Source organism: Falco peregrinus, chromosome 1 (genome assembly GCF_023634155.1).
Source record: "Falco peregrinus isolate bFalPer1 chromosome 1, bFalPer1.pri, whole genome shotgun sequence".
Taxonomy (NCBI): domain Eukaryota; kingdom Metazoa; phylum Chordata; class Aves; order Falconiformes; family Falconidae; genus Falco; species Falco peregrinus.
In genome coordinates, this window is record NC_073721.1 from 49,010,472 (window position 1) to 49,037,076 (window position 26,605).

Here is a 26,605-nt window from a genome sequence, read left to right on the forward strand (position 1 = left end):
CCCAGCAACTGCTGGCCAAAGCCTGGCTCCACCACGACCTCTGCTCCTCCGAGATACCTGCATCGGGCCCCTCAGAGCCACCTCTGAAAAACCTGTGTCACCTGCCTACCCTGCCCAAACAAGCCCTAATTTCAGGGGTGAGTCCTGAGCAGGAGGAGCAATAAACTTTCAGGGTGAGAGATTGAAATCAAACTTTTATTTTCCCATCCTCTCCTAAATTAAATCTTTTTTGGTGTTCCCACCTTCGCTTTTTGCTCCCGGGGCTGGCTTAGGAAATGTGTAAATTTATTTTAATTCTGCTTTTAAAACGTAACTGCTGGGAACTGCGGCAGGAGGGTCAGATGGTGCCTTTCCTCGCCGTGTTTGCTTTCTGGCATCCAGCTGACGGCTCCAGCCAGCGCTGAGAGAGCCCGGGAGGCTGTGAGTCCCCACTGGCCCCAGCTGGGCTGTTTGTTCTCCGCCAGGCACTGAGCCGGGGAGAAAAGCAGCATTTTCCTCCCTGTTTGGAATTTTTCTGCTCTATCAGACTTTTCTTCTTCATCAAGCGGCAGCAGAGCCAGAGGAAGGGATAAGAGGGGGGTGAGCCCCCGTGTCCCGGCTGCCTGGGTTGTCTCTGCTCGCCTCTGGTGCTGGTTAATGTTTTTTGCAGCAGGGGCCGAAGGGACAGCCGTGCGAGGAGGAGGAGGAGAGCATCGAGGAAGGCAGGGGCCCCACGGCCGTTGTGGCAGGGAAAGCCAGCCCGGAGTGAGCCTCGCCAGTGAGTAGAGCTGTGAGTGGTGGGAAGCAGCCGTGGGCTGTCCGAGAAACTCCAGTGGGTGTCACAGTTATTCCTGAGCGGGAGTGGGTGGCTTTGCGGGACTGCTGGGGACAGCGGGGGGGACAGCTGGGGTGTTGGACGCCACGTGGCAGCGAGCAGGGGGTCTCGGTGGGTGAGCGGTGCAGCCCCTGGCCATGGCCCGTGGCTCATGTGGAAGCGGGTCGGTGCTGGTGTGTGGGATCCCACTGCACCCCGACTTGTGCACCCAAAAGCATGCCCCCAGAGCAACCCCTGAGCCGGGAGCCCTGTGCGCAGGGGCTGGGGTGCCTGCAGCAGGATCTGTCCCGTGCCCCCCCAGCAGCCACTGCACTGCCTTCCTTTGACAGGGAGCAAACCTAGTACCTTCGCTGTGCCCAAACAGCTCCCGAACACAAGGAGGGGGGAAGTGGTTTCTGCAGGCGTGAGCAAGCACAGTCACAGGCATGTCCATGCCCTGTGCATTCCCAAGCCCCTTTTTCAAGCAGGGCCCCTCCGAAGGGTGGGTGGGAGCTGCACGTGCAGCTGGGATCCTGTTTCCCTGCTGGAAGGGGGTCCCAGCAGCCCACTCAGGAACGTGCCCCATGGCTCGCTCCAGCCGCCGCGAGCTGCTCAGCCCCTTGCACAGCACCCAGAGATGCTGCTACCACTGAAACGGTGGTGAGCAGCCGAGCTGGCCAGGGGTCCCCTCCCCATGTAGCAAGGCATTTTTGGGATTTGCAGGTGGAGATGTCATACGTGAGTTACGCCTTGCGGGCGGCTGCCCCCCGCTGCCTGCCAGCCTCCTGGAGAAGCCCCCGGCCCTTCAGCAGCACAATGGGCCCCACGGTGAAGAAGAGCGTCCCGTACCAGAAGACACTGAAGGAGGAAGGCTCTGGGAGTGGGGAGCCCAGCCAGCCCCTGCCGCCCTCGGCTGAGGTGGTGGTGGTTGGGGGGGGCAGCCTGGGCTGCCAGACCACCTACCACCTGGCCAAGCAGGGTGTCACCAGCGTTGTGCTGCTGGAGAGGGACCGCCTGACCTCGGGCACCACTTGGCACACGGCTGGTGAGGCAGTGGGCACAGCGTGGGGGTGGGGGCGGGATGCCCATGGTTTGGGATGTGCTGTTATTCCTGGAGTGAAGCATCGCACACTCTGGCTCTGGATGTGCTGGAGAGTTTTGTCTTTAAACGTGGAGAATTTCAGGGTTTCTGTTTTTCCTTTTAGCATAATGTTTTGTTAAGAAACCACACACACACACACCCCAATTTAATTTTATTTTGTAAAGTTTTATATGATCACAGGAAAAGGAAACGGGTTTTTTCCATGCTTTTCCTTTTTTCTTCTTTAAGCATATTTTCTTTGGCAGGCAGGGGCGAGCTAGAAGAGGTTAATTCCATAAGCTTTTTAGTGTTTTGTCTCTTTTGGGGTTGTGTACTCCATAAACCCCTTTTTTCCCATTCATTTAATGCCCAAGGAAAGCAGAAATCGATGATTTCTAGCACTCCCACATCACCTTGAGATGGAGAGGTGGAGCGATGGAGCAAGAGCCATGGCAGGGTACCACGGGCCACGCATGGGGTGGCAGGGCCCCTGCTGCATCCCACTCCGGGTGATGGAGGGCTGCTGGAGCCGCCTGTCCCACCTGTGGGCTGTGTGTCCATCTGTCCCAGGTCTGCTGTGGCAGCTGCGTCCCAGCGATGTGGAGGTGGAGCTGCTGGCACACACGCGGGATGTGGTCAGCCGGGACCTGCCGGTGGAGACGGGGCTGCACACAGGCTGGGTGGAGAACGGAGGGCTCTTCATCGCCTCCAACAAGCAGCGCCTTGACGAGTACAAGAGGCTCATGTCGGTAGGGTAAAGCCCCTCGCTGTGTCCCCTGGCCAGGTGGGCTGCAGGAACTGGCATTTATCTCCAGCCCACAAGAGCAGGGATGGGTGTCTCAGGGCTACGGAGCCCCTGGGTCTCCAAATGGCCCGTCCCTCCTGCCTGCAGAGCTGCCAGTGGCCTGGGGTGGGCTTCCAGGGCAGCCTCCTGGCTTCCGTAAGGCTGCTGAAATCAGGCAAAATGCTGGCAAAGCAGCAAAACTAAACCAAACCATGGATTTTTGCCCTTTCAGATAGCAGTAGCATCATTTTTCCGGTTGTACTGGAGTGGTAGTGTCATTTTTCTAGCTGCACAGGCAGCTTGCATGTGAACACGGGACCATATTCCCTGAAATCTGCAGAGCATCCCACCCCGTGCTGGATTTAGGGCTTCCCTTGGGGCAGCAGTTGCCTCTTGTCCTGGGGATCTCCTTCTCCTCCAGCAGCAAGGGATGAGCAAACTTTTGCTGCCTGCTTGAGCTCCCAGTTTTCTTGTCCGGTTGGCAGCTGGGGAAGGTGTATGGTGTGGAGTCCTACGTCCTGACCCCATCGCAGACCAAGGACCTGTACCCACTGATGAACATTGACGACCTGTACGGCACATTGTACGTCCCCAAGGATGGCACCATGGATCCAGCTGGTACCTGCTCAACTCTTGCCAGAGCAGCAACTGCCAGAGGCGCTACGGTAGTTCCTAATCAGTAATTCCTTGTTAATGCCTGTTGACGCTGGGAGGGGATTTCGTCTTCCCCCTTCCCCATCTCCTCCTTTCCCACTGGAGCAGAGCTGCTCCTGCAGCATCAGGTCTTTGCCCAAGAAGGCTCTTGTCCTGTTCAGCTTTGGTGGCTGTTTGGGTCACAGTGGCAAAGCTGGCAGGAGCCATGAGATCCAGGGAAAATACAGGATGAAAAAAAGACCTTTAGGAACAAGAGGAGGCAGTGGCCAAGGCAGGTTCCTCAGGAGATCAGAGGCTTTAGGGTCAGGTAACACAATCCATTCCTTGAGACAGGGACTACCAACCTGTCCTTGGTGGGTTGCTTTGCTCACGTGCATGTAAATCATAAACATCCTCTGCAACTGCAGATGGAGGGAGCAGCAGTTCAGGTCTGCAGCTGAGGAGGGCTCTGCTGGTATCAGCAGTGACAGCTGTTGGGAAAGGGAGATGGCCATTGCCAGACCGCTGCTTCCATTCACACCCCCCCAGGTGTGGGGGCTATATGTCAGGCGAGCCGGGTCGTCCCACTGCCCTCGCAACCCTGCCGTGACTCTGCCACCCTTCCTCTACCACCAGATCATTGAGAACTGCCCAGTCACGGGCATCCAGGTCAGAGCTGATGATTTCGGGGTGAAGAGGGTGTATGCGGTGGAGACGGCCCACGGGACCATCCAGACTCCTTGTGTGGTCAACTGTGCAGGTACGTGACACAGAGCGTGTGGGGTAGGTAGGGGAGCAGGGCTGCAGCCGCAGGGCGTGGGGTGGCTTTGCATCCCGTGAGTCAGAGGGTCTGCATCAGTCCTTGTCCCCCCCACCTGGCTGTCACCCCCAGACTGCCGCAGCTCTCTGGTGGGGTGTGGGGGACGAAGAGGTGCTCAGCGCAGCGTTGGTCTCTCCACAGGCGTATGGGCACGAGCCCTGGGCCGGCTGGCTGGCGTGCACGTGCCGCTGGTGGGGATGCATCATGCCTACGTGGTGACCGAGCGCATCGAGGGCATTCAGGTCAGTCCTGCGCGGCTGCAGGTCGGCTCCTCTTCTCTGGAGAGCTGGCTGCTGCCCCACTGCATGCAGCAGGGTGAGGTGGGAAAGACGCTCCCCCCAGGACCCCCAAACTGGCAGGACCCCCCACATATTCCTGCTTTCAGTGCGAGCCTGCGCTGCCAGGTGCTCCTGGGGAAGTGCACACCCAGCACCTTCTCCTTCTAGCAGTACTATCAGACTACCTTTAATAGAGTCACATTTAATATTTAACAATTTTATGACTAGCAGGATAATTTCTTCATTTTTTTTCATCTCAGTAGAATTATTTTAGGGTCTCTTATGTGTATAGCAGCTTTCCTAAAGATGCCAAGCACTTTCTGAACAAGCCCCAGTCCCCAGCAGGCAGGGGGTAGCTCTCCAAGCATTTCTAAACTGTCCCAAGAAATCTGTTCTTGCCATCTGGCTATGGGGAATCGTTCAGGAGTCGAAGGAGATTTCATTCACTCAGGCACCAGGGCTTTGAAGGTGACATGTTATTCAGTTTCCATCCCACTGACATAGTCCTGTGTCTGATTTCTCACTCCAAGGTGCCTTGTTTTAAGAAGTGCTCGTGTCCCTGATTACATTTACATCCCAGTAACTACTCTGTGCCGTACAGACACAGTGAGAAAGAAACTTTTCAGAGAACAGGCTGCAGCTTGCAGACCCCGGTGTCTCCTGTTTACTTAATTCCATTTGTCCACATGAATTGCAGTAGGCCCTACACTGATACCTCCGTGCTACCTAAATGTTTCTCTATCCATTATTCACAAGAACAAATCCCTCATTCTTTGCGCACTACTGCCTGCGTGTTGTGCTGTTGCATCCTCCTGCGGAGGTGGGTGGCAGAGGAGTGATGCTTTCCGAGCTAGGATCAAACACAGGAGATGCTCCTGCTCCCTCGAACATCCCTGGTACTGCCTGTGCCGTGGAGGAGCAGCCGGAGAGCCAAGGTGCTGCTGCCCCGGCGCCTGTGCAAATGCACCCGCAGCACGGCTGGAGTTCACCAGCTGCTGATTAGCCGGGATTTGTGCAGGACTCGACGTCCAGCTGGAGTGCTCGGTGAACGGGCACGTTGCCCACAGCATTGCTGCCTGCATAAGCCGCTTGGCCTGTGGTTTGGCCAGGTTGGCTGGGGCTGCCCTGGGTGCCTTCTGCTTGGGGCAAGGTGGGCACCCAGGTGGCAGGGCTGAGGGGACATCCACGGAGCCACTGCTGCTCCCGTCCTCAGCGGACCACTGCTGCGGGTGCCGACCCTGTGCCCCAGACCCCCAGCTCATCCCACTCAGCTCGCTGGGGCGCAGCCAGGGTGACGTCGGGGTCTCCCCGTGCCTCTCGGCCCCCTCTCACCCCTCCGCTCCTGCTCCCTGTTTTTCAGAACATGCCGAACGTTCGCGATCATGATGCCTCGGTGTATCTCCGTCTCCAAGGCGATGCCCTTTCCGTGGGTGGATATGAGTCAAACCCCATCTTCTGGGAGGAGGTGAGTGGTGTTGGGAGATTTTCCGGAGGAATGAGGCAGGTTTCCAGGGAACCCACCTCAGAGGGGTGGGTGTAGGCAGGACCGCCTCAGCTCCTGCAGGTACCAACCTCTCTGAGGCCAGTGGGGAAAGCAGGGGAGAGCATCTTCCCTTTGGGTCTCTCTGTGACATAGATACGAGATGCAGAGGCAGCAGAAATGAGATGAGAAGGCTGGGCTGGGGAGATTCAGAGGCCACCGTGCGGTCCCTGTCCTGCTGCATCATCCCTTTATCCAGGTGCAGGTGTCTTAATTCAGGCTATGCCCCAGACCTTTGGCTTGGCTGAGCTGTTCACAAAACCCCAAAGAAACCAGTCTGCAAAGCAGCCTCTATTTTCCAAAGTCTCCAAGGCTGGCAGAACAAAGTTCTTACACCATCATCTGTGCTCTATTCTGTGTTTCTGATTCCTGTTTCCCACCTTCAGGTATCTGAAAAATTTGCTTTTGGCCTCTTTGATCTGGACTGGGATGTTTTCATGCAACACATTGAAGGTGCCATCAACAGGGTCCCAGTGCTGGAGAAAACGGGCATTAAATCCACCGTCTGCGGGCCAGGTAAGGCGGCTGTGGCGGCACTGCGGCGGCTGCCTTCCTCCAATGGGTCTTGATGGAGGCAAGGGGAAAAAAATCCATAACCTGGGGAGAAGAAAAGCTTTCTGAAGGCAGAGAAAGCGCCTGGGGTCGGGCTGCAGTGGTGGCATCTTCCAAGGGGTGGCATCGCAGGCTTAGCCTAGGTGGAGAAACACTCAGAGAGTTTTATTGCCTTGGTCCAAACTGGGGGGTGGCTGGTACAGATCTGCAGCCCATGCTGTGGCCACTGGGCTGGGGGAATAAGGGGCAGATTTTTTTAAGCAGCGTCCATTGTTTTTACCAAGCGTTATATTATTATTTTTACTGGGCTGATGACATTAGATTTACCCAGATTTACATCCCAGGCTGTCTGGTGTGATGTTAAAGGCCCTAGCATGGCTGCAGCGGCAGCGGGAGGTGATGCCAGCTGTTGAACCCGAGCCCCATGCACTTGCTTTGGCCTTGAAATCCATCACATGCTAAAAATAATAATAATAATAAAAAAAAAAATAAAAAATCCCTTTTTGCTGAGGCATTTAAAGGGAAGCCCTCGAACCCTTGTGGCCCTCGGGGAGGCAGTGGTGCTGCTATACGAGGGGAAAGTAGGGCACATCGTCTGGCCCGCAGCAGATCAAACACGACATGTACAGGGTGGAGGCTATGGCCCTGGGTGCAGCAGGTTGGATTAAACTGTGGTGTAAGCAGAGCTGGTGGCCTCCAGTGGGGAGCTGGCTTCTTATAGATAGATGTCTCATGTTTGTAGTACAGTAATGTAATTTTCAAAGGGTCAGCGCTCACCCTTTTCTACTTCTTGATTTAAACCAGCAGCTGGTTTGCTGGCTACAGCTGAGCCACGCTGGGCTGAAGCAAACAGCAAACACTTGTCCTTTCTGCTGCACAGTAAATATTTCACCACCACCAGAACAGCTACCACACCATGATCAGGCGCAAGGGATGAAAGTGGGCTAAACCGGGGTGGTTTAAGCTGTTTCTGCTCTGGCTGCTGGTCCAGCCCTGCAGCCGAGTGGGCCAAGGTCCAATGTGAGCACTCAGCATCCCTCCCAGTGCAAAGTCAGCAGGGCTGGCATGCACCAGTGGTGACGGGGAGATGCTGATGGGTGTTGCTCCAGTAACTCAGCGGGTATGTAGTCATACCAGTATAGGGATATCGGCATGTGAGAAGCTGCTTTGATGAAAGTGGAAATATTCTTCTGGCTTTGCTCTTGCCTTGTGAGCACAGACATCATGGGAAACAAACGGCATTGCTGAGCGGGGAAGGGACCAGACTGAACTCCGTCTTCCCTCTCTTCTTTCACATGGATGGATGCACCACTGTGAAACAGGGAGGAGGATCACACACCTCTGTCAGAGTGTTTTGCTCTGGCCTCCCTAGCAGGGATTTGCACAGGGACCGTGGGTGATATCCCTATGGGGAGCAGCAGCTGGCAGCACGAGACATCATTAGCACAGGAGCCTTGGGCAACAGCAGCAGCAATCCCTCAGCTGAATGAAGTAGCTTAAATTCATGAAATCTTCCAGCAGAAATCCATGACAATGAAATATAATCATCATCATTAAATATGGCCCAGTTGCTGAAGAGACAATGAACAGGTTGGTCCAGCCCCCTTGATGGGGATTGGGAGCAAGGAAGATGCTGCTTCAGCCACTGCAACACCTCGTGCACCATCTGGTTGAGGATTCATTCTGCTTTACAAATTTTCAGTCTAAACCCTAACACCAAGGTCTTCCCCTCGCAGTGCTGGCATGCAGCAGGTGCTGCTGAGCTCCCTGTGGGTGCAGGGGGCACAGTTACCCCCCAGCCCAGGGCCTCGATGCTGCAGGGACAGACTGTACAACACGCTGGGCTGCAAAGGAGCTGCCTTGTGCCACCAGCACCTGCCTCTGCCACCGGCGCTGCGATGTGCATGTAGATGTGTGTGTGTATACTCTCATGCAAGCTTCTGAAGCAAATATATGTGTATATACATATGTATCTTTGCTTCAGGAGCCTGCACAAGGCACCTGCATGATGCTGGGCATCCCAGTACCAGTGCAGCCTTCTCTTTGGCCTCTGCTGCCTGGGCGCTGTTGGAGAGGCAGGGGAGGGGGGGGGATGCTTAAGCTGCAATGCTGGGAAGTGCTCCGTGTTGGTCCATTTCTGGCCCCATTGACCTCTCTGGGAGCAGGAGCAGAATGAGGCCAGTGTGGGAAGCTGTAGGAACCCTGCTTCTTAAAGTGTGTGATGTGTCCCCAAAATGCCTGTCCTGACCTTGCTGGCACATCCTCCTCTCTGTCTTGCAGAGTCTTTCACAGCTGACCACAAGCCACTCATGGGAGAAGCTCCAGAAGTCCGAGGCTTCTTCCTGGGCTGTGGTTTCAACAGTGCTGGTAAGAGAGAGCTGAAGGGATCACACCTTGGGCATCCTGATGTGGGCATCGTATCCCGGGCAGAGCCTGGCACCCACAGCCATGCTTGGCATCATCTGGGTCTTCTCCTCTTCCCCCAGGGATGATGCTGGGAGGTGGCTGCGGGAGGGAGCTGGCTCACTGGATCATCCGTGGGCGGCCGGAGAAGGACATGTACGGCTACGACATCAGGCAAGTCACCCTGGCTGCCCCAGGTCTCCACCAGCTGTGGGCTCCTTCACTGACACCCCTCATCCTTGGGTGGTCCTTGGGGGTGGGTTTTGAGGCACAGCTGGATGCTGGCATTGGGAGTGGGTGTCTGGGCAGCATCTGTGCTGCAGCCTGTGTCCCTCCGTGGAGCTGGAATCAATTACACTCAGTGGATTTAATGAATTTACGTGTGGGGTTTATCCCATTTGCCTCATTCCACTTCTACACAAACAGCTTCCATCAGACACAAGGAGATTGCGGTGATGGGAAAGGACAGGGTAATTACGTTTGGGTTTTGTTGTTGTTCAATTAGTGCTGTGCCTAATCCTCTAAGTTAATAATCAGGGGTGATGATTTCAACAGGAGAAAGATTAGCTTTCCCCCGCTCTGCAGCGTGACATGGGCCAGGAATTCTGACTGTGCCAATGTTGGCTCTGTAATTGCTTTTAACTTGCGTGATTATATTTGATTGGGTTTGGGCTTTCTTATAGGGCTGGTAGCGACAGCCACCACCTTGTCAGGGACAAAGCTTTTAAAATCATGTTGCTTCAGTAGCAAAGCTGGTGAACACCCTGCTGACTTGGGCTGGGAGGAGAGGGGACTTGGTGCTGGTGCCCAGTCAGTGGGAGATGCCTCCGGCAGCCTTCCTTCACCAGCCCCGCAGCCGGGGCAGCGATGGGCCAAGACCAGGAAGGAGAAATCCCCCGGCTGAGCAGGCACCATCATCCGGGGGGGCTGGCACCACCGCAGCCACGATGGGGCTGACCTGTGCCACGAGGGCCCAGCCCTGCTCGGAGAGTGCCTGGGGGCTTTCCAGCCCTGGCAGCTGGATTACCTGAGCATCTCCCATATCCCATTTGCCCTGTCATCAAGCTGGTGCCAGTCCCATTTTTTTTTTTTTTATTTTGGTGACAATTACTAAGCTTCTCTTTGAATAACTCCCTTTTCCGCACATTTAAATACTTATCCTCTGAAAACACTCGCTTGTAAATATTTCATCTGGCAGCTGTTGCTCCTCTTGCCGCTGTCAAACATTCCGCACGTCACTGGCAGGGCTGGGGCTGACAGGGTGGCTGGGGGTGCCAGTGACATGCCATGTGCCAGTGACATGCCATGTGTCACCTGCTGCCTGTCCCATGCCGGCAGAAGAGGCAACTGCTCTCACAGCGAGCCCATGGCTGCTTTTGGGGAGCATTGCTTGCACTGCTGCAGGGCTCAGCCCTGGTGTCCTGCTTCTCTGCACCCAGGCAGTGGGGAGGGAAGCTGAAAATATTATTTTAAATAGCCCTAGAAATGACATTTTGTCTTGCCTGCTCCCTGCCTCTCTTTCTGCAGCCCCGAGGAAGGTGCCACGGGCACCTGGGGCTGCTGTCTGTGAGTTATAGGTCTCTGGTAATAACAACCCAAGTGTGTGCTGAGCTGGCACATTCCTTCAAGGAGCTTTTCTGTTTGAAAGATGAAAATATGTCAAACAAATTTAAAATGTTTCAGGTTTTATTTATATTTCAGCCTAGGGAGAATTGGATGAAAAATGTAAGGAATGTCCAGGGCTCGCTCTCTCATCAGGGCTGTATTTAAACCCAGGCTGTGTACAAGGTGTGCTGAGGCAGACCAGAATGAACCTCAAGTTTCCTCTGTCTGTGTTTCCCCCCCCAGCAGGGCTGTGTTCTGCCCCCAGTTGCACTGGGGTAGATGCCCCAGAGCTGGGGAGCTCGGTGGGGGCTGCAGCAAGTGCCTGGCTCCGATGGGCAGCACTGCGGCGTGGCCAGCACCAAGCCCTGCTTGGTCCCTCTGCTCTCCTACCCATGAAATGGGTGCAGGAATAGTGGTTTTATGCCACAGCAGCTGCATCCACATCTGGGTCTGGCCAGGAGGGCCGTGCCTGGGGGAGGAGGCACCCCATGAGCTGGTGGGCTCATCCAGACGGTGCCCTGTCCCTGCCTTCCAGGAGGTTTCACCACTCCCTCACCGACAACAACCGCTGGATCCGGGAGCGGAGCCACGAGTCCTACGCCAAGAACTACTCCGTCGTCTTCCCCCACGATGAGCCGCTGGCAGGGCGCAATGTGAGGAAGGACCCCCTGCACGAGGTGAGGACGCCCACCCCGGCCCACGCTGCCGTGCCAGGAGCGATGGGAGACCCTCGCAGCAAAAAAAAGAGGTGGCAAGTATTGCTCCCCAAAGCAGCGTGCTGCATCCGTGCTCCCATCCATCCATCCTGGGAAGATCCCTGCCGAATTCCAAAGCTCACCGGGTGCACGCTGTGAGGGTGCTGGGGCTGTGGATAGTTTAATGGTAGAGTTGCCAAGCATTCCCATAATATTTAACTTAGCAAATATGGTTTAAGAGCTCGGTGATGGTCACTGGCCAACAGAAAAGCGGAGAGAAGGGCTCAGAGGCTTATTTCATCCACTGCCAGGCTGGCTCGTGGGCAGCTGCAAGAGCTGCGGGATGCTCAATGCCAGCTGGGATCTCCTGCCCTGTGCTCACTGTGACTCACTTGCAGCTCAGCAGCGGCTTCTCCTCCTCAAAATAGTGTCTTGCAATAGGGAGCAAGGATGGGACATGAGGAGGGATGTGGGAAGAGTGGAGAGCAGCTGTGCCTTGGCGGTTTTGCCAGCAGCTCTTAAGTCCCTGCTGATTTTGCTCCCTGGAGCCGCCAGAACAGGTCTCCTCCCTGCTCCCACCTTCACCAGCCAGTTCCTTGCACAAATCTCCATAGGTGAATCCTTTCAAGATGCAACACTTGAGAAAAAAACCCATTTTCCAGCAGTTTGCTGCACTAGCAGCATTGCAGCTGCCGCAGCTCAGAGCCGTGACCCGGGACCAACACCTCATCCCACCTCACTGCTGGTGGCCCCAGTCCCAGCCCCGGCATGGAGCATCCTCGTTTCTCGAGCCCATTTCTATTTGTTGTTAATTCATATCACACTGTTCCTCTTGCAATGGAGAGCAGAGGCTCAAGCCATAAAGCAGACATCCCTCCCCACCGTCCCCCGGTGTTTGGTTGACAGCTCAGTTGTTTTCTGTCACCGAGGATGCAATTTATTTTTTAATAGCATGTCTAATAAGCGATGCCCATTTGACTGACAGCCTGGTATTTATACATGCAGCTCCAGAACATGTGCTGTGTTTTATAAATAGGCACTGAATCATTTCTGAAATGTTCAACAGAACCTATTCTTTTCCGAACAGAGGCACCAAACAAAAATATCTTAATGGAACCCTAATTAATTGTGTGCAGAGAGATTTTCCTGAGAGTACAGAGACAGAATGAGAAGGTTGCTATATAAATCTTAAATGTTATTATATAATGACTCCGGTAAACATCGGGGGGAATCTTGCTCTCTGGATTTTGTGTCTCTTGGTTGGTAATTCATGCACCATAGCACAAGCTTTGGTGGGGTGCACAGCTGGGCTGCCAGATTCCTGCCTGTCAGCTGCTGTTGAGGCAAATACCTTTCCTGGGGGGACAAAAATATCAGGCAATTTGCAGGCAGCTGGCGTTTGCCACTGTTTTAAAGGACAAACCGCAGAGCTGATTTTAGTTGCTGATAGCCAAAGCCAAGGGTTCACAAGTTGGGTCTTGAGCATGTATTTGAGAGCAGCCTGGGTGCTGCTCAAAAACTAGTGAAAAGGGGTTTTTTTAACCATTTGCTCCCGTTTCTCTGGCTTCACATGCATAGGAGCTGCTGCGACAGGGCTGCGTATTCCAGGAGCGGCATGGCTGGGAGAGGCCGGGCTGGTTCAGCCCCGGGGGAGCAGCCCCGGTAAGCATAGCACACGTTTGGGGGGGCATTCAGCCTGCAGGGTACTGGCTGTGCCCAGCACGTGTAGGATGTGTGTTGCGTGTGCAAGGTGTGCGATATGCTGCAAGCAGTTGCATGCCCCCAAATCAGATCGATAAAAGCTGTTGGGCTTTAATTCATTATAACAGCAGTAAGAGGGAGATTTGTGTGTGCATGTTGCATGTGTCTGTCTGCCTGTCCCTCTGCAACAGGCAGCATCTGCCTGCAGTGCCCCCAAATGACAGGCACTGATCTGACTTCTATGTGTTGAAGAGAACAGCAGGCAGGGATGCTGCGGTGGGGACCCATCACTGTGGGCAGGGATACTGGGATGGGGACCCATCCTTGTGGGCAGGGATGCTGGGGTCGGGGACCCATCACTGTGGGCAGGGATGCCAGTGTGGGGACCTATCCCTGTGGGCAGGGATGCTGGTCTGGGGACCCATCACGGTGGGAAGGGATGGTGGCATGGGGACCCATCACGGTGGTCAGGGATGCCGGGGTGGGGACCCATCCCCATGGGCAGGGATGCTGGCATGGGGGACCCATCACAGTGGTCAGGGATGCTGGGGTGGGGACCCATCACCACAGCCATGTCCTGCATGGACCCACTCCTCTCCTGGCATGGGATGAATGCGACTGGGAGCAGCCCCTCGGCTGAGGCCTTCCACCTTCCTCACTGTCCCCATCCTCCTGCTTCCCCCTGCCAGGTCCTGGATTACGACTACTATGGTGCGTACGGCCAGGAGCGCCACAGGGACTACACCTACAACCGGCTGCTGGGGGACGAGTACACCTTCGACTTCCCCCCCCACCATAACATTGTGAGTGCAGGGGGCAGCCCCCCCCGGCCAAAACCGCTAGGCACATCTGGAGCTGGGGGGTCAGAGGCAGCAGGAGCCATGCCACACTGCCACATTGGATGGAGTTGGTGAGGCTCAAAGGGAAGGCAGGCAATGAGCTTTGCCCAAAACTGGGAAAGATGTTCCAAAAAGATGAAGTGAAATGTGTGGTCCATGCTCAGAAACCTCAGCAGAGAGGCCATAGGAATTTTTCTGCTGCTTTCATAAATGAAAGAGTTGAAACTAGCTTGGAGGAAAAACGCAATTTGATAAAATTTAGCTATTATTGCTGATAACTGTCACTGTGTAAAGTGAGGTAAGAAATGGGACTGAGCATCCAGGGTAGCCTGTCAGGCTTGCTCCATTTAGTAAGTGATTTTTCAGGAGTGTTTTGAAGCTATACAGCCTTTAAAGGCACCAGGGAAGCATCCGGGTATTGTTGCCCGTTACATAAATGGTTTTAATATGTGTATCCTTTGGTGGAGTTGAGAATACAGCTCAATTTCAGCGGTGTGTTTGCTTTAATTGCAGATCAAGAATGAATGCTTAACATGCAGAAACGCCCTGGCTCTCTTCGACATGTCTTATTTTGGGAAATTCTACCTGGTCGGTCCTGAAGCAACAAAAGCTGCAAACTGGCTGTTTACTGCCGATGTGAGCAAAGCACCAGGTACTGGCTCAGCCTCCTTATTTCGGCTGCCTCTGCTGAGCACTGCCCTGGGAAATCACATCTTACACCAAAACAACCCATGGGGTGCCCGGGCTGCCTTTTCTTTTTAAGTGCTGCTGTTGCAGAGGGTATGGGAAGCGTGTGAGGGCGACTGCTTTCCCTGTCCTCTCCGGAGGCTGTATTCTGCTCTCATTTCCGAAGGGACTAATGTGCTCTGAGCTGGGGGGGGGGGGGGGGGGGGGGGAGGGGCGGGAGGTCTGGCCCTCTGGTTCCAGCTGTGGCTCACAGCTGGAGATGTGATGGGTGCTGGAGGAAATCAAGCACAACCCTCACCAGTCAGTTTGCATGGGGAGAACCTGCCCCTTCTCCAGGGCTGGGAGGCAGCTTATGGCATTTCCGAGGATGCAACTTCAGCTCCTCACCCAGATCGCAAGGGAAAAAAGCGTCGCTCCTCTTCCTGTCCTGGTACTGGGATGTCCAGGCAGCTGATGTAACGATGAGGATAAATTTTCCTGCTGCCCACCTCCCTTTGCCAGGGCTGTGGCTCCGTGCTGGGGCCGGCTGACGGGCAGCAATGCCGTCTCCTTCCTTCCCCCAGGCTCCACCGTGTACACCTGCATGCTGAACAAGCAGGGCGGCGTGGAGAGCGACCTGACCGTCAGCCGGATCAGCCCCGGGGACCCGGCCTCCCCCCTGGCCCCCGCCTTCGAAGGTAAAAGCCTGGAGCATGGGGATGCTGGAGGTGGGCACATTCTGCAGCTGCCATGGGGCTTGGGGCAGGGGGGGTGGGTACCAGCTGGTTTACCCTCCTGCAGTTCATCTCCCAGCCTCTCCCGCTGCCTTTTTCAGCTGCATCAATGCACACAAAGACCTTTCCAGTCCCAGGAAACCGTGGTGGCAGGTTCGGTCCAAGGCCCGCCAGCATCTCCTTCATCCCCACCATGCTTGGGGGGGCTGCAGATGCGGGGTGATTGCATTTTCCTAATGGCAGCCACCTGGCTTTTTCCACCTCCACCCCTCGGTCCCCCTAACATGATTATCCCCCTTGTCCTCAGGGCCCTGCACTGCTCATCGCCGTTATTGGGTTTGTCCAGCCCTGGCTGGCGGCTCTGACCTCTCCCCAAGTCCTTATCAGCTGCAATAAAGAGGAATTGAAATGGAGCAGAGCAGCCAGCCCCGAGGGCAGAAATGGCATTAGGCAGCAGCAGCGGAGGACGGTGCTGAGCTGGGCTCTGGCAGCGCTGCCAAGCGCCATGCCCGGTGGCACCAGCACTGGCACCAGAAGGGAGGTTTGCACTGGGGTGGCCAGTGCCCGCGGAGCCCTGTCCCCACACCGTGTCACCTTCAGATCTGCTGCTCGGAAGGGAGTAGCCCCACAGTGGCTGCAGCCCCCACTGCCAGCCCAGGGCAGTGGGCATTGTGGGGGCCACCTTGATGCCTTTGCCCCAGTATGGCCCCCCATCCCCGTGGGGAAATCCTGCATCCCTCTCATCTGGGGTGCCCGTGGGGGGCAGAAGGGTGATGGGAAGCGGATGGCAGAGCTGCAGGGTTTGTCGGGCAATGGAGGAGTTTAATTGCAGCGAAGTATTTTTCCAATTACAGTAGGTGGCTGCACTTATTACCGCTATGACAGATTATCAGAGAGCAATTTTGTAGTGGCAGGAAAGACAGAGGGAAGATTGATTACATACTAATCAGCTCTCAAACCCCATCCCTAGGGATTTTTCCACCCAGGATTACTGACGATGAAATTCCTCCTCGTACACAGTGCAGCCCCTGCACTGGTTATGGCCTGGTTGCTGCATCCCTCCCTGTTCCCAGCTCCCCCCACACTTTGGCATCTTTTCTGTACCGAAACAAAAGAGCAGATAAAAGATGCTGTTGGTCTCAAGGGACAAAGTGTTTTTTCTCTTCCCGTGATGCTCGCTCACACATGGGCACCTCCAGACCTCGGACAGCTTTTGTTTAACCTTTTCTTCTTTCAGGTTTTAACGGTCCTGTGGTTTTCACTGTTGAGCCCCACAAAAGGCAGCCTGGATGTTAGCAGAGCCCCAAAGCCCTCCCTTGTCCCAGCACTATTTAACCCCCCCTTTTTTGGCAGCCCCTCTGGGCTGTGCAAGCTGGAGAGGCTCAGGGCTGCAGCTCAGCCTCTGGATAGCAAAACCAGCCCTGAGCTGAGCTGGGCACTGCCCCCAGCACGATGCTTTTGAGCCTGAAAGGCTGCTGGGGGGTGTCTTCCAGGGGATGGCTACTACCTGGCTATCGGCGGGGCCGTGGCTCAGCACAACTGGTCACACATCACCGCTGTGCTGCAGGACATGAAGCTCCAGTGCAAACTCCTTGACTGTTCAGAGGAGCTGGGCATGATGAGCATCCAGGGCCCCCTGAGGTGAGTACAGAGAGAGTGTTGTGGCCCCCTTCTTGCATCCTGACGATGGATGGAGGGATGCAGGGGTGGATGGAGGGGTGACTCAGATGCAGGTCAGGTCCCCATGTTGAGCAGTGGTAGGTGTGAGCCCCATGGCTACAGGCAATGGTCTGGCTGGAGCCACACCCCATTTGCTGGGGAATTGGCATTTCTTTCGAGGCTGTCACGACATTGCGTGTCACCCACATCAGCTCCCCTTCAGAGGGAGAAGTCTGTCTTGCCAACAAGATGAGAAAGCAAGTTTTAGTGAGGGCCCTCAGAGCAGGCTGGCGTGCTACGTCCTTTCACCACGGCTGCTTTGCTATTTCCCCGCAGCCGCGTCGTCCTCCAAGAAGTGCTTGACACCGACCTCAGCAACGAAGCCTTCCCCTTCTCCACCCACAAACTCACCACGGCTGCAGGATGCACGGTAGGATGGGGCTGGCCCTCAAGCTCCCTGGGGGGGTTGTTCCACTAGGGTGACCACCCACCAGCCACGCAGCTGAGCATCCTCTGCTAGGGAACCCATCTGCCCCCACATCGCTGTCATGGGCAGCAGGGACATGTTGGTGGTGGGGTTTTTTTTGGTTGGTTGGTTTTGTTTTGGGGTTATTTTTTTGGAAAAGGCCAAACCCAGGGTGTTTTCCTTCCTGATTGCCTGCCAGGTGTCAGCTGGCTCTCCCAGCCCAGGGGTGTTGTAGCCTGGGCTGAGCTTGGGGGAGATGGTGACTTATGGCTTTGCAGCGATGTTGGAGGAACAAGAGACAGCTTCCATGGATTAGGGGTGAGCACTGGTGATAAAGAGATTCACCCAACACTCTGGACACTTTCCATTTCCCCCTACACATAAAAAAATAGGGTTGATTTAATGTAAAGCATGTCAAGTACTGGTGGTGAGGGCTGAGCAGCCTGTGGAGCCGCTGTATTTGATCACAGGAGAAGTCTGACAACCTTAAGCTTTCTGTACCAGCGCAGATCATCCTGCATCTGCCCAGACTTGAGGGCTCACATCAGCGATTATGCAAGAAAAGCGCAGAAATGGTGATGCTCCGTGCTAACGCCTCGAGCCCTTCAGTCTTGGAACAAGGGGATGAGAAGCACTTTGGGGCGATGGTGATAAGCAACATTGCTGATGGACTGGGGTGCCTGGTGGGGAGTCATGGGTGGGGGGGTGCTGGTCGGCTCCTGCCCCCACAGCGCATTGCTGGGGGAGGTGCTGGTGTGGTGTTTTGCAAACAGAGGTGAGCTGGCTTTGCCTGCGCTGCCTGCAGAGCATCACGAGCGCGACAGGAGGTGGACCTTGTGCTGGGACCGGCAGTGATGAGTTTAACGCATTGGGTGGCATCACTCAGAGGTGTCAAGGTGTTGAGTGAGGAAGGCTCAGCCTAAAGCGGTTTGGTGTTGTTGGCTGTGTTGTACAATGGTGGATCCATCCCCAGGGTTTGCTGTGAGGTTTCACAGTGCTGGCTGCTTGGTCAGACCCCTCTGTCTCACCTGGTGTGGGGCAGCAAGAAAAGTGCCTTAAATCTCTCCCCCACCTCACCCAGCAGAGATCGACGTGGTCAGAAGTTATCCCTGGGGAAAGGGGGGGGGTGGCGGTTCTTTGGGGAGTTTTGTCATGTGTGAAGCTGTTGACTTAGCCTGCTTGAAACACTCTAAATAGAAGAGCCGGTGACTGTGGAGTGTCATTATGTCAGAAGAGAAACATTCTGGGAAAACCTGCTGCTGGCAAGTTTTGGTACCAGGAAAAGCTTTTGCAAGGTTTGCCCAAGAGGCTCTGCCTTGGTTTCTTGTTGATGTTTATGCCATATAAAATATTCCTTCCATCAAAAAAACACCTCTTTGGAAGAGAGGGTCGAGTTTGTACCCCATCCTTCCCTTGGAAGACCTGGGCAGGCGGCGGTCCCAGTGTCTGATTTGAGACAAGGGGGTGAAGGCAGCAGTAAATCCTGTAAAAGGCAGCAGGAGAACAGGGAGCTGGAGGCAGGCTGGATATTTACTGAAACTGGGTTAAGCCGCGCGCGGCCACTTTTCATTCAGAATTAAAGTAGCTTTAATTTGAATGCAGCTGGCTGTTGAAGGGATTGCTACTAAATGAAATTAAGGCTTCTTGATTTGTGAGCAAGAGCCTAGCCAGGGTTTAGGGTGGTTTAACCAAGCCACAGATTTTGGCCAACTCGATTTCATCCTCCAAACTGTCGCCATCAGCACACCCTGTGCTCTTTGTGCCAAAAACCTACAGTGCACCCAGTGTCCCTTGGAGGGGAACAGCAGCGCAGGGGACCCAAAAGCCAGTCTGTTGTTGCAGGTTGCCCAACATGTTGCATTTCAGTCTCCACGGGGGAGTTATAACCCTTGCCACATCCTCCCAGGTCACACCTGTGGCAAGCTGAAAACATCTTGTGGTAATCTATTTATCTCTGGGAAAGGTATATGGATGTTCCCGTCTTCAAGAGTGTGATTAGTTTATTTGCATTTCACGTCAGGTTTATGGAAATAATCCAGTTTAGTTAGAAATTTTGTGGCTTCTTTTGAGTGTAAATGTCCTGACTGTCAGAAAAAAGCTTTCCTGAGATGTGCGAGGGCTCTGGGCTTGCAGGGGGCTTCCTGCCTGCTACCCGGATCACCCTTTGGGAGGTCTCCTGCAGACCCCCCTGGACAATGAGCCCGGGGGACTCCATCCCACGCTGAAACTAGTGTAGGAGGGTTTCTCAGGACATTGAGCTGAAACTTTCACTGATATTATCACCTTCCAGGGGGACTAAACTGAACCTAACATCTTTAAAAAGTTATTGCTGAGATTTTCGTGCATTAGCTCAGTAGTTGAACGAAATCAGCTGGAGTGAAAGGAGAGTTCCAGCAGAGTTAATGACTCTGGAAATTACCAATTGGTCTGGGAGTTTATATATAGTGTCTCTCATTGTACTGAACAGCACAGAAAGGTCCCCTTTGAATTTCACTGCTGGATACAGGGTAAAGTTCAGGTTTTCATTTTCTAGAATACATAAAATGCTTTTGAATTGCTGCTGAAAGATGCAGGAATTGATGCTATTTCATGGCTCCAGTTGAAATCTAACAGAAAAACCTGTTCCTGGGGGAACTGAGCAGAAAGTCAGCAGGAGCGGCTCAGCCCAGCCCCTGATATCCCTCTTGGCCTCCGTGGTGGGATGTGCACCCCTGTCTGAGGTACACACACGGGGTGCAGCCCCAGCCTCTGCCTGTGCAAAGCTAATGACTGCCACCCCAATTTTCCCAAAGGTGCCTGTTTTCTGTGGTGCACTGCTCTGCCTCACTGCTCTTACTGGGATGCTTGCTCCCCTGGAGCAGCAGTGGCTTGAGGGGAAGTTTCTGCCAGGAGTAACTTGCTTCTGAGAGTAAACTGCACTTCAGCTGCAGCGCTGACTGCTGAGTCGCAGGCAGGGTTAATGAGCCGGGAAGTTGCCTGTCAATCCCCAGAGCATCTCCTGCCGCAATGTACATGGTAGCTGGCTGCAGTGACTTGATCTCTGGCTGTTCCCTAATTAGATGACACCTTTGTATGTGGTGAAAAGCTTCTCTGCACCCCTTGTGTCTGCACACCTCGAAAGCGACTGCCAGGCTTTGTGCTTCGTTGCAGGGCTGTGGTGGGGACCAAAGGAAGGATGGCTCCCTGGCATGGCTTCTTCTCAGGAGGCTCAAATTAAACTCCCAATACCTATAGTGTTCCTTTCTGCTCTCCGCTTCCATTCTAAAGGCTAAGGCATCTTAAAAGCCAGCTTAAACTCTGTTTGAGGAAATAATTTGTGCAGTGCTGGTAGAGAATGGGGGTGCTGGAGGAAAGGATGGACTTGGGTTCTCAGCCATCGCCCACTGGCCATCTTCACAGTGGAGAGCCTGGGCACCCCTTTGGTACTTCTTGTGCCTGTTGTTGCCTGTTTTGGGCAGTGACTGCTGTTGTCTGTCATTATTTATACCCGAGATTAGAGACCACAGCTGAGAACAGCTCCCAGTTGTAGCAAGAGCTTAGCAAATGGCAAGATGCAGCTTCAAAAAACACATAGATCTATTGCTCAGGAACATGCTTTAGTAGGGAACTTGGTAGTCCTGGGTTAACAGTTGGACTTGATGATCTTAAAGGTCTTTTCCAACCTAAATGGCTCTATGATCTGTGATTCATGATTCAATGACATCCCAGAGCCAGCATGGGCAAGGCAGCCTCAAAGCTACAGAGCATGGCTGGCCAACAGAACCAGCCTGGAAATCTCTTCCTAGCTGAAAACTGCTTTATTGAGACTGCAGATCACAATCTGGCATGAAACTCTTGAGTTAATCTCGCTCCCAAAGCGAGGTATGCATTTGCAGTTGATGTGCTTCCCAAGGGATGAACCAGAGGGGGTTTTGTGGGGGAGGAAGTGGAGAAATCCAAAGCAGAGGGAAATGCAGCTCAGGCTCAAGGGCTATCTCCAGGGAAGGTGCCTGGGCTGGGGTGGCCCCAACTGGCCTGGAAAGCTTTGGGAATGCAGGCTGTTTCAGTAGGGACAACAGGAGGATGCAGGCAAGCCTGCCTAGGCAAGAAGCAGGGCAGTGCCAGCATGGCTCGAGGTCCGTGTGCCCGGGAGGGCAGGCAGGAACATCTCCGAGGATGAGACTTCTCATGAGAAGCAGCGAGTCCCTGGTGCTGGTCTGCTCGTTCCTCTGTGGAGCCTCACACATTTGGTGTGGAGCTCATTTGGCAGCAGAGCTGCTTTGGGGCACAGCCTCTGCTGGGGGGAGCCTGAGCATCCTCTGGGCTGAGCAGGGTGTAGGTCGGGGCACTGGCCTTCAGGTGCACCTGCTGCAGGAGCACAGTCCCAAGTGGGAGTCATCTCCAGGGGACAGCAGCCGCAAAGTGCCCCAAAGGAGGACAGTCCCGCTGGGGACTGGCTTTCCCATCTGAGGGACTGATCTGGGGCTCTGCAGGGCTGGGGGTTCCTGCAGGCTTTCTTCTGGTGTCGATGGATCAGCAGAGGGAGACAAAAGCCCGGCTGGAGCTGGAGCATCACGTCTAACCCCAGCCTGGCTGCTGTGACAACCCTGAGATCAGTGGCCGGAGGATGCTGGAGGCAGAGCTGGTCATCCCTCCTGGGCGCTGGTGGTAGCTGGGTTTGAGGTGCCAAGCTTAGGCTGTCCAGAGAGGAGAAATTCAGTCTGACCCTGGCTTTGTGCACTGGGGAGAGCAAAGAGATGCCTTCTGTCAAGGCACGGCATCTGCACAAGGTTTCTGGGCGAGCTGGCTTTCCCCCGCCGTGGTGGCATGTGGCTCCTTCTGCAGGGGTGTTGGCCGTCTTGCATTTCACAGGTCCGTGCCATGAGGTTGTCGTTCGTCGGGGAGATGGGCTGGGAGCTGCACGTGCCCAAGGCAGACTGCGTGAAGGTTTACCAGGCGGTGATGCAGGCAGGTGCCCGGCACGGCATTACCAACGCCGGCTACAGAGCCATTGACAGCCTCAGCATCGAGAAAGGTTTCTTGCTTTCCTTACAGCAGCATTTGCTGCTTTGCCTCTGGCCAGGGGACCAGGGCAAGTGGGTTTTTCCCAGCTTCAGGGGTGGGTTAGTGTGACTGGAGGTCTGGCAGCTACTGGCAGAGATGCTACTGGCCCCAGTGCTCCTTGTTGGGACTTCCCCAATACGGGCTCCTCTTGAGGGTGCTTTGTCCAGGGCCAAGTGAATTGGGGGTAACAGGGGTGTCCAAGATGCAGGGGTGATCTCTTGATCTCCTGATGCTGCTCACCCTGGGCTTGCTGCCACGGCAGGGAGAGGCTGGGTGACCCACACTTGCTTTCTGCAGGGTACAGACACTGGCATGCAGACCTGCGCCCTGACGATACCCCGCTAGAAGCAGGCTTAGCCTTCACCTGCAAGCTCAAATCTGGCATCCCCTTCCTGGGCCGGGAGGCTGTGGAGGCTCAGAAAGCCAAGGGCATCTTCCGCCGCCTCATCTGCTTCACCACTGAGGAGTGAGTACCGCTGCCGGGCTATGCTCCGTGCCAGGCAGCAGCCAGCACCAGCATCTGCCCCAGGACGAGCACCATCAGCCATCCCCTTCCATCCCTGCGCCTGGGCACGCACGTGGAGCTCAGTTGCAAGCCAGCTCAGCTGTTTTCCATGCTCTAATTCCATCTCTAATTTAAATCCCACTGCAAATTCCCTGCTGGATGTTTAATGGGAGCTGGAAGCAGTGTGGCAGGGAGCGGGTTTAGCTTGTTTCACCCAGAGCAGCGGGAGGTTTTGCAAATCGGGCTGGAGGGGCTTTGCCCGCGCCTGGGATCAACGGCGGAAGGTTAAAGAACCTGTAGGTGGCGGGAGCCCCGGCATGTGGGATGGCCCAGGGCAAAGCTGGGGTCTGGTCCTCCCAAGCCCCTCTTCCCTGTGGGGTCCTGACATGGGGCTTTGCTGACTGCAGCTCTGCCTTCGCCTTGCAGGAAGGTACCGATGTTTGGTCTGGAGGCAGTCTGGCGGGATGGCAAGGTGGTCGGCCACATCCGTCGGGCAGACTTTGGATTTGCCATCGACAAAACTATCGCCTATGGTTACATCCGTGACCCAGAGGGGGGCCCGGTGAGTACAGACCCCCTGCTGCCACCAGCCCCTGGGGACAGCTGAGCCTCCTTCCCCACACTGGGGGCTTGCTGGGGGGGAGCGTAGCGCTTTTTTGGGTTTGAAGCCATATGCACAAACCCCTTGCAAAACTTGCTGTTGTCTGGGGAGCAAGACAGGGCAGCAGCCCCCCCCTGCTTCCCCTGAGGGAGGCTGGAGGGTGAGGGATGCCATGACTCGGTGGTGAGGTCGATCTCACCGGCTGTTGCTCTGCATGGTCCCAGCAATGCTCTCCAGCTCAAGTGCTGCCTTGGGTGTTAATTGCAACCAAGTATTTAATTGCAGTAGTGAATTAATTTATGTTATATGGAGCAATGGCCAATAGGAGCTCAGCAGGCTCTTAATTAATCCTGGGAGACTCCTGGATAGTAAATCAGATGCCCTCATTACGCAGCACGCTGTAGGCAGGGGCCAAGGGACCCGTGTGAGGACAGAGGTCTGTACATGATATCCCCAGGGATCCTCCCTGTGGCAAGCCAATAGCAGTGCATACGCTCGTGCTTTCATCCTCTTGCTTGCCTTGACTTTTAATCCTGCATCACTGCAAGACTCCCAAGTCAAGCGGTTTTCTGTTCCAGTTGTCCCCTCAGCCCCTGGGAACCACCTTTTCTCCCCACGGTGAATGTCCCTCCCGCTAGACTTTCCCTTCCTTTCCCCACTTCCCACTCTCTGTCTCCCCTCCCTGTTACATCTCACTCCCCAGCTGCACCCACCTGCCCTAGGCAGTGTGACAGAGGCAGCAGGATGGATGTGGCAGGGGGACAGTCCCCTCCAGCCTCCAGCGAGGCACCAATGCAGCAGAGCGGTGCTGAGTGCATCCTGATGGGTGCATCCACTGCACCGCTCGCACGCTGCTGTGGGGAAGGCTCTGCCGCGGCAGCACACAGTGGGGCTGATGAGAGGCACCGAGTGTGTGTGGTCACACCATGGGGTCCCCAGCCCTGCCAGCTCCTTCGTGTGGCCACTGCGGCTGGCTGCAGCCAGCGCCCATTAAGCAGCTGTTAATGTGCAGCCCTCATCTCCCCGCTCCCTGGGGTAACTCCCACTCGGTTGGGGCAGTAATTGCAGAAGGAGCGGGGAGCTTTGCGGTGCCCAGAGGATGCTCGGGGGATGTGCACTGGGACCCTGCCCCATACCATCCTCACCAGGGGCTTGGTGCTGGACCCAGACCCCACATCAACCCCCAGCCCTTGGAGGAGGGCATGCAGATCGCACGTCTCCCTGGCAGTGGGGTGCCCAGCATGGCTGCTCAGGGCTTTGCTGTGTTGCATGTGGCTCTTTAGTTTCATTCCCATGGTTATGGCCCTTCAGCAACCGAGCATGATGCTCCGCACCTCTGGGAAGGGTGTCCAGGGTGGGCATGTCTCTGCAGCATCAGGGCTAGAGAGTCAGGGGAGCAGAAGAGGTACAGGGCGTGAGGCAGAGAGGAGAGGAACAAAAATTCTGTTCATTGCCAAATCATTAACAATTTCCAGGTGATAAAAACCTACCAGCATAGAGAGCCCCCAGCCCTTCCCTGCGCTGGGATGTCTGGGCCATCGGCACTGCCTGGCCCTGGGTGAGCCCTGTGGGCAGAGGGGACAGCTCACGCTTGTCATGCCAAGTGGTGACATCCTGGCTGCCACCACGGTCCCCTCCCACAGCCAGGGCTGACCCCGTTTTGGTGTGCCATCCCCCAGCCCAGCCTGGTTGCTCTGGCCCCTCCGGCACTGAGCTCCCACAGCCTGGCTGTAAGTGCACCCTGCACTAGGTGCCACTGAAAAAATCCCCAGGAAAAAAAATAACATCTCAAAAAACCCTAAATACTGTATTCTTTTTATTTTATTTTTTTAAACTGAGTGCTTTTAAAAATCCACTTTCCTCCTCTCCTTGCATCCTCCTGGGAAAGCAGAGCTGGGTTTTCTGTGGAAAGCAGATCTGTGGGGTGGGAGCTTGCCCAGTGATGGAGCTGAGATGCTGGCAGGGGGCTGGTGCCCCACCGGTGCCTCACAGCACCCAACGGGGGGTTTCACCATGGGTCTGCCCTGCAGGTCTCGCTGGATTTTGTGAAGAGTGGCAGCTACGAGCTGGAGCGGATGGGGGTGACCTACCCTGCCCGAGTGCACACCAAGTCCCCGTTCGACCCGGACAACAAGCGAGTGAAGGGCTTTTACTGAGCATGTGGCAGCAGGTGCTGCGGATGTGGGGATGGGGAGATGGAAAAAGCCATTAGGAGCTGCCGGCTGAATTCCCGGCCCCCCGGGTGCCCCAGCTGGCTCCGGGGTCTGCTGGGAGAGCTGGGCCACTGTCTGCAGTGAACTCCTCAAACAAATTTGGGTTAAATTAGAGGGGAAGAGGAGGAAAAGATTCCAAAAAGTCCAAAGATTTTGTTGTCCTTTTTTCTAAATGAAGCAGCACCACTACAGCAACGATTCTTTTCACTGGGTTAATTAGCCTGAAAACAGTGTTTTGCTCGACTGCAAATGAAGTGGTTTCAATTTTTGACTTTGCTGGAAACCCTTTCCCCCAAAATGTAGTTTCATGCTGCCTGGAAATGAATTTTTTAAACCAACTCTGCTGTTAATACAGCTGTAACTTCCAAACCTGCTGTCCCTCCAGTCCCTTGCTGTCTGATGGGTGTCCCCTCATCCTAGCTGTGCCCTGGGGAGCTGGTGCCGGAACGGGAGCACTCGTGGGGGCCATGGAGGGAAGGGGCAGGGGGCCCAGGGCTGTCACCCAGGCTCATGCTGTGGGTGCTCTGCCTGCTGCTGGGTTTTGCTGCACTGTGAAATCGTTGGCTGGAAAACCAGGTTTCCAGGCATGTTCTTCCCATCTCTGCAAGCCCAGATCCATCCCTCCATCCCATCTCCCCCCAGCTGCAGCCAAAGCTTCAGATCCTGCTTTGGCGACACGCTTCGTTGCGGCTCCGCATTCAGAGGGGGTTTATGCACCCACCTCTGTTGCCTTCAGTGATGATCGGCATCTAAGACCCTTTCAAAAATCCAGCCTGGGGTGTGAACATTCAGTACCTGCTTCGATTTTGTTCATGGTGCTTAAAGGGCTGTCTCAGTGTGTGACGGCTGGAGGAGGTGGGCAGGATTGATCCTTCCAAGACCTGAACCCATCCGTTTGTGGGAGCGTGAGAGTAAAAGGCAAATTTGGGTTTTTAGCTGTGACCATGGGAGCGTGTTGGTGCCCAGGGGTTGCTGCCAGTCTGTGCCAGCCCCT

General features: G+C 55.1%; 1 protein-coding gene across 2 annotated transcripts; it reads left to right on the forward strand.

The window, feature by feature from the left end:
• On the forward strand, positions 1 to 25,980 carry SARDH (sarcosine dehydrogenase). Of its 2 annotated transcripts, XM_055790909.1 has the most exons (22): positions 157 to 173; positions 653 to 757; positions 1,517 to 1,838; positions 2,445 to 2,623; positions 3,144 to 3,323; positions 3,928 to 4,051; positions 4,253 to 4,353; positions 5,750 to 5,854; positions 6,316 to 6,445; positions 8,762 to 8,848; positions 8,968 to 9,058; positions 11,025 to 11,166; positions 12,763 to 12,846; positions 13,575 to 13,688; positions 14,238 to 14,376; positions 14,975 to 15,088; positions 16,618 to 16,765; positions 17,120 to 17,213; positions 22,101 to 22,263; positions 22,590 to 22,758; positions 23,224 to 23,359; positions 25,429 to 25,980. In XM_055790909.1, the coding sequence occupies exons 3-22, from the start codon at positions 1,523 to 1,525 to the stop codon at positions 25,552 to 25,554; spliced, it is 2,742 nt and encodes a 913-aa protein (XP_055646884.1). In that variant the 5' UTR covers positions 157 to 173; positions 653 to 757; positions 1,517 to 1,522; the 3' UTR covers positions 25,555 to 25,980. The 2 variants fall into 2 exon arrangements, with proteins under 2 accessions (XP_055646879.1, XP_055646884.1); XM_055790904.1 differs by having other exon boundaries at positions 1 to 757.
• Positions 25,981 to 26,605: the final 625 nt, after the last annotated feature.